General features: G+C 60.9%; 1 protein-coding gene across 4 annotated transcripts; it reads right to left on the reverse strand.

Moving 5' to 3' along the window:
• Positions 1–324: 324 nt before the first annotated feature.
• On the reverse strand, positions 325–6,247 carry LOC130266105 (maestro heat-like repeat-containing protein family member 6). 4 transcript variants are annotated; one of them, XM_056515425.1, is made up of 15 exons: positions 5,677–6,247; positions 5,295–5,359; positions 4,852–5,181; positions 4,526–4,674; positions 4,129–4,276; positions 3,739–3,920; positions 3,519–3,656; positions 3,125–3,239; positions 2,816–2,953; positions 2,407–2,583; positions 2,125–2,280; positions 1,866–1,967; positions 1,395–1,497; positions 1,060–1,116; positions 325–765 (listed from the first exon to the last, which is right to left on the reverse strand). In XM_056515425.1, exons 1-15 carry the CDS (start codon positions 5,792–5,794, stop codon positions 605–607), a joined length of 2,139 nt encoding a protein of 712 aa, XP_056371400.1. In that variant the 5' UTR covers positions 5,795–6,247; the 3' UTR covers positions 325–604. The 4 variants fall into 4 exon arrangements, with proteins under 4 accessions (XP_056371400.1, XP_056371403.1, XP_056371402.1 ...); XM_056515428.1 differs by having other exon boundaries at positions 332–756; positions 3,739–3,812; XM_056515427.1 differs by having other exon boundaries at positions 335–765; positions 3,739–3,812.
• Between the last annotated feature and the right edge of the window lie 286 nt (positions 6,248–6,533).

Below are 6,533 nucleotides of genomic sequence, written 5' to 3' on the forward strand. Positions count from 1 at the left end.
GCTCCCCAGGCAGGGAAAGCCCCGGGATGCCCCAGAGGATGGAGCACGGCCGCTGTGGGGTGGTCTGCCCTGCCCCTCTTCCGTCCTGTCCCTGGCCACGTCCACAGTGGGTGGCATGGGGCCAAGCTGGCAGCAGCCATCAGTCTTGTGACAAGACCTTGAACTTCACAGTGTGGAACTGAAGCTTCAGCACGGAGACCTTTCCAGCCTGATCTGCCCTCGTTCCTCTGAGTCTCTGCACAGAACACGGCGTGGAACAGAACGGCAGGAGGGACCTGTGTGTCCCAGGGCCCTGGATTTGCACTGCTTGAGCCCCACAGAGATGCAGGCAAAGTGAAGAAGCCAAACTTTATTGATGGAAAGCAAAGCAAAGGGATGAGCTGAAGGGGAACAAAAGGGATGGGCACAATCTGAGGACTGGAGGGAGTTAGCAGTCAAAAGGGAGGAGTACTGGAGGGAAGAAGAGAGGATGGGCAGTGTCTGAAGGCTGAAGGGACAGAACTATCTAAAGGCAGGGAGAGGGCTGAAGCCATGCAAACTTCCCACAGGCTCAGCTGTGGCAATCATCAGCTGTGCCTGGAGTTCCAGCTGGTCTCTTCTGGTCTCAAGGTAGCCTCATCTTCCACGGCATCTGGAGGTCTTGAAGAGATGCTGGTTCTTCTGAGGCAGCAGATGAGCGTGGTTCTGCAGCTCTTCCGTTGAATATCTCTTGATCTCCTGTGTTTGTCTGGGAAGGGCTGTCGTCTCTCCTCAGGGCTTGAAGGGCTGGAAGAGAGAGGAACAGAGCCACGGTCAGAGCCTGGATCTGTGGGAATCCAGGAAGACCTTCCTGCCAGGGCCATCCCAGCCAGCTCTTGCCATGGCCACAAGAGAGGAGGGGCCAAGGGGATCAGCTGCAAGGTGCTGGCCCACGAATCCCCCTGCCCACGTCCCTGAAATCTCTCTGTGCTCCGTCCACACCACCCCCTGTCCACACAGGGAGCGAAGCCCTCCGTAGCCGGGCCAGGGATTGCAGCTCCCCCCGGCAGCCCCCGCTAACAGCCCGCTGCCCTCACTCACCCTCGCTGATCACCTGCAGCTCTTCCTTCTGCCCCCTCAAGCTCCGTCCGGCGAGCACTGGGAACACAGAGCCTGTCACGGCTCTGCCCAGCGGCACAGCTCCCTGCCCGCGGCGCTGCCAGCCCTGCGGCCACTCGCCCTCGTGGCCCGCAGGACTCAGCCCGGCCCTTGCCGCACGCTGCCGCCCCAGGGCACGGCTGCGGGAGGGCGGCAGCAGCCCCGAGGCCAGGCGGGGCTCCGCGGCGCCGGGCGCGGACAGCAGAAGCTGCCGGGGCAGCAGGCGGGGCTGGGGCCGAGCTGCGGCGGGGCGGGGAGGGGAGGGAGCCCGGGCTCACCTATGAACCTGATGGCTGCCTCTCGCAGGGGCTCCTGCGGGCTGTCCAGGTACGGCAGCGCCTGGCGCAGGTGCTCGGCCGCTCGGCTCCTGTCCTCTGCCACCTGCGGAGAGCGGCGGGAGGGAAGGGTCGGGGCGGGCTCTGCCCCTTTGCCCGGCGCTGCCCGCGCCCGGCCCCGGCCTCCCCTGCCCGCACGGCCCTGAGGCGCGGCCAGCAGCCGCTGCGCCGGGCTCTGCAGGGGCACAGGGCCGGCTGTGCCCGGGGAGCCGCGGTGCCGGCCCGCCCCGCCCTGCAGCCCCGCTGGGCCGGGGCTCCATCGGCACCCGGCTCGGGGCAGCAGGAGCCGGAGCAGAGCCCGTGCGGCCCCTGGGTGCAGCGCTGGGCAGGGCCACAGCTGCCGGCCGCACACAGTGAGCGCCGCGCTCAGGGGGCTTCTCCCGGCTGAGGCTGCGCTTTCCAGGCCGGCCTTACCAGGCGCTCGGCGAATTGCCACAGCTTCTCTGTCTTCACCAGTTGTACGAGATTCTTCCTCTTCAGGAATTTGGCCGCACAATGCAGCGTTTCCCGAGAGGCCTGGAGAGCAGCAGAGATGTGGAGATGGCACCGCAGCCCAGGGCACAGGACCTGCGTCCCTGTGCTAAGGCCTGGAGAGGCTGCAGCCGCCAGGCACCAGAGCGGGAGGCAGCCGAGCCCCCTGCCAGGGATGCACCAGCAGCCCACGAGTCCTCACCTCAGCCACACGCCGATTTTCATCATGGCAGTGGAATAAAAGTGGGGGTAGGCTTTGGCACACAGTTGAATTAAGAGGCTTTTTCCCCTCATCTACTACCAATTCCATCACCTTGCAGAAGAGGTCAAGGGAGAGCAGCTGCACATGTCCGTTGTCCTGGAGAAAAGGAAAAAACCTTGGCACCAACTACTCCAGCTCCCTGAACAATGGCTCAAATAACCCACAGGGCTCAAAGTTTCTGGGCAGCAGCCAATGTCTGTGGCTGAGGACACAGAGCCTTACGTTGTCAAAGAGTTCCAGGAGCGCCTTGGCCAGCTTCAGGGCAGTGGTACTGGATATCAGGATATCTTTGTCCTGGAGCACATTCGTGAACACGCGGAGGATCGTGCCAACCACCTCTCCATCTGCATCACGCAGCAGCTCCAGAAGGCTTTGAGACAAGCTACACATTTTTCTGGCCTGTGTGGAACACAAGGCTGTGCTGTGAAGCCATGAACGGCTGCACCACCATCATTGCCCTGGCACTACAACCCCACCCAACTGCCACAGGGCCCACAGGCCAAAGGCTTGTCCTGAAGAACTCGGGGAGGTGAGGCAGGAGAGCTGGGAGCATCTGCCTCAGCTCCTGAAGCCCAGCCAGCCCAAGGGGCTGCTTTCCCCAGCGCAGCTTCAGCCGCTGCCCCCTTCTCACCATCGAGGGATCCTTGCTGAGCACCACAAGGCCTCTGAGCGCCAGGTGATGCCTCTCCCTGCACTTGTCCTGCACATGCCTTGACATGATTTCAATGATGCTGTCAGCACATTTAGTCAAATCCAAGCAGTCCAGGACCTGGAAGGCACAGGGCAGTGACAGGGGACCAGCCGGCAGGAGCCCGGAACCGCTCAGGGCTGAGCCCAGGCAGCAGCACATGGCACGGGCACTGTCCCAGGCAGCTGTGTCTAGGAGAGGGCAGAGAGCTGAGAGGCAGCTCAGCGAGGCAGCACTGGCCATCAGGCTCACCTCCACAAGGAATGCCAGGAAAGGCAGATCCCAGCGTAGCTCTTCCCTGCTGAGCTGCCCAAGCAGGCGGCGTGCAATCCCAGAGCACAAGGAGAGGGAGACACGGCGCATCTCCCTGGCAGGGGGAAAAGGCACCAAGACACTGAGGTGGGAAGGCAAAGCTCTCTCAGGACTGACTCACAGAGATCCAGTCTTTGCCCAGCATCCCTGGAGGGGATGTGCTCACTTTGGGAGGCTGCCCCTTCTGGGCACCTCCTCTCCCAGCCTTTTCCAGTCTGCTTGGCTGTCCGTTGGAGACAAGGCCCTGTGGCCTATGACCACAAGGACTGTGTGGGGCACCCCGGGAATAGAGCACAAATGTTGGGGGCAGAGGGGAAATGGGGGGGGGTCTCACCTGGCCAGCAGACCCGCTGCATAGTGCTGGGTGTCAGCACAGAGCAGCGTGTCCCAGCCATGCTTGCGCTCCATGGCCATCACCTCAGGCTCATACTGCAGACAGAAGAGCAGAGCCTTCATGGCCTGCACTGCAAACCTGTGTGCAGAGCAAAGTCCAGGTCACACTGGGAGCACTGGTGCTAGCTGCAAGTGCATGGGAAGGACAGGAAGACTGGGACCTGTTTGGCTTGCAGGGAAGGCGGTGTTGCTCCTGGCACGCTCTCCAGAAGTTATCGACTTCCTCTGGCATCTCCTGTGTGGTGATGACAATGTGGAAGAGCAGAGCCACAAAGAGGTGGGAGGAATAAAGGATCATTGCCTTGTGGCACTGAGGCACAATTAGCCAGATGACCAGCGTTGCCTGCAAAAGAAGCAGCCCGAGACAGCGCTCAGTGCCAAGGTGTCCATGGGGCAGGACCCGAGGGGAGAGGCAGGGGGAGCAGCGGGCCTGGTGCCCCCTGAGCCTGTCCCTAGCCCAGGTTTCAGCCCAGTGCCTGAGGCATGGAGAGGATGGAGAGCTACTGGAGACGTGGCTGGGGAGCGAGCAGAGGCCAGTTCCAGAAACTCACAGCCAGGGCAAAAATGTCTTTGTTGTCCCCATCAGAGGTGCATATGCTGTGCACAGGCCAATCCTTCATCACACAGAGCAGGATTGGCAGCACCTTCTCCACTGTGGGTCCCGATGAGGCTATGGCTGTCCACATCTTTGCAGCAGCTCTGTGGGATCGGAGCTCTGTGTCAGGGGGGTCTCAGTCACAGTACCATGCCCTGTACAGCTGTGGGGCCCAGGTGACAGAGCCCCGGTGCCCTGAGGGGCAGGGAAGGAAACAGAGCTCAGGAAACAGAGGGGCCTGAGGGTCCTGGACTTCTCCGCCTGTCTGGCAGACCCCATTGGACAGGCTGTACAGGGCGATGGGCCCTAAAGGCTGGTGAGCCCTGAGCTCTCAAGGCATGTGGGCCCCGTACCTGTCACACGTTGGGGCACAGTGCAGGAGGGTCAGCACCACGTCAGCAGGGTGTTCTCCAGCCAGCCTCCGAATGTCAGTGCGCAGCCTGGCATCCACAGTGACGTGGGACTCAAGACTCTGGTGAATGCTTTTCACCATGGCTGGCACCTGGAGTGGGGAAGACTTGGAGCGCTGTCCAATGGAGCAACTCCCCAGCTTCCCCTAAGAAGTGCTTCCCTCCCTGCCACAATGTGCTGGCCTCAAAGACTGAGGGGTCTCAGTGACCATGGCATGAGTGGGGACCCAATCCTGTGAGGCCTCGAGCCCTGGCCCCAGGCTGCTTACGTGCTGCTGAGGTGAAACAAAAGGGTTCTTGAAATAGTCCAGAATGAGTTCCTGGCTCAGAGTGGCAGTGGGAGCGGTGTCAGTATTTGCAATGCCCCGAGTCTCTCTGGTGTCCACATTTGGGATGGCCATCTCCTCAGTCACTGCTGTGTCAGCCTTTGCCCTGTCATCATTCCTTGCTGTGCCAGATTCGTTTGAGCACTCAGGCGAATCTGGGCTGACATGAGGCTCTGCCTGCAGCTCAGTCACCCTGGAGTCATGCTTGGCTGTGCTCTTTGCTGCTGTGGTGTTCGAATTTCTACGTCGAATGCGTAGGAACTTTCGGAACATCTGCAGGAGAACAAGGGACAGCGAAGAGAGGCAAGTTCCATGGCATGCTCCAAGCACTGTGCTGGGCTGAGCAGTGACAGCAGGCCCAGCCCAGGTGGGATGGCTGCAGGTACCTTCAGTGTTCTGCGGAAGCTGCCACGGGTGGGTTCCTGCTCTTGTGACTGGTCCGTGGCTGCACCTGGCAAAGAGCGAGCGCAGCCAGAGCTGAGGGGCTGCAGGAGAGGCTGGAGAACACAGGCCAGCCCTGCACTGCCTGGCCAGGGACAGCCCCAGAGGATGGAGCACGGCCACTGCGGGTGTCTGCCCGGCCCCTCTTCTGTCCTGTCCCTGGCCATGACACAGTGGGATGGGATGGGATGGGATGGGATGGGATGGGATGGGATGGGATGGGATGGGATGGGATGGGATGGGATGGGATGGGATGGGATGGGATGGGATGGGATGGGGCCAAGCTGGCAGCAGCCATCAGCCCTGTGGCCCAGCTGTGCCACTCACCATCTTGCATTGGATGAAACGGGTCCAATTCTTTAGGTTGTTGTGCTGGGGAAACTCCAGGGCTTTTCTTTTTTTTCCCTCTGAACACCTTGAACAGGCCGAGAAATCTACCTGCCATGGCAGAGTCTGGCCTCGAGGGCACTTAGCAGAGAGATGCCTCAGGAAAGCTGAGAGGCAACAAGTTGTGCACTTGTGCCTTGAAGACACTCACGACAAAGAAGCTCAGGAAGGCTGCAGGACAGCAGGTCCTGCACTCTGGTCCTGAGGGCTCCTGCCACAAGGACAGGAGACTCCTCGTAAACGATTCAGGTCACCAAGTCCCACGACTGCACCTGCCGCGTGTGCACCTGCAAAAGAAAATCCTCGGGAAGGCCACAGGACACCAAGTCCCACAGTCTTGCCACGAGGTCACCTGCAGGAATAACGCCTCGGAAGTGCTCCGGGTGAGACGCAAACGAGTGTGCTGTGCGGGGGCTCCTCACGGCACTGCTCTGGCGCGTCCTGTCCCGTCGCGGGCTCCGAGCACTGTGGCGTGGCCGAGTCACCGCCAGCTCCTAAGTCACCACACGTCACAAAGGATCCTTGGGCACCGTTGACCATGCTGCACCGTGTCACAAAGGGCCCTTGCACACACTGCCGCCTGCCCTGGGGACGCCCTGAGCCCTCCCAGTGTGGCCCAGGTTGGAAGGAATCCCTTGGCCCAAATGTCTAAAACAGTGCAACAGGAATGTTAGGAATGGCTCAAACCACAAGGAAACGCTGTCCTGCTCTGCGGGCTCAGGGCATTTAAGAATCCTAAATTCAGGAAAGCTTTACTTCCCAGTTGATCTACTCAAGTAGTTCCAAAAAGTTGCAAA

The sequence above is a fragment of the Oenanthe melanoleuca genome, unplaced genomic scaffold (genome assembly GCF_029582105.1).
Source record: "Oenanthe melanoleuca isolate GR-GAL-2019-014 unplaced genomic scaffold, OMel1.0 S001, whole genome shotgun sequence".
Lineage (NCBI taxonomy): Eukaryota > Metazoa > Chordata > Aves > Passeriformes > Muscicapidae > Oenanthe > Oenanthe melanoleuca.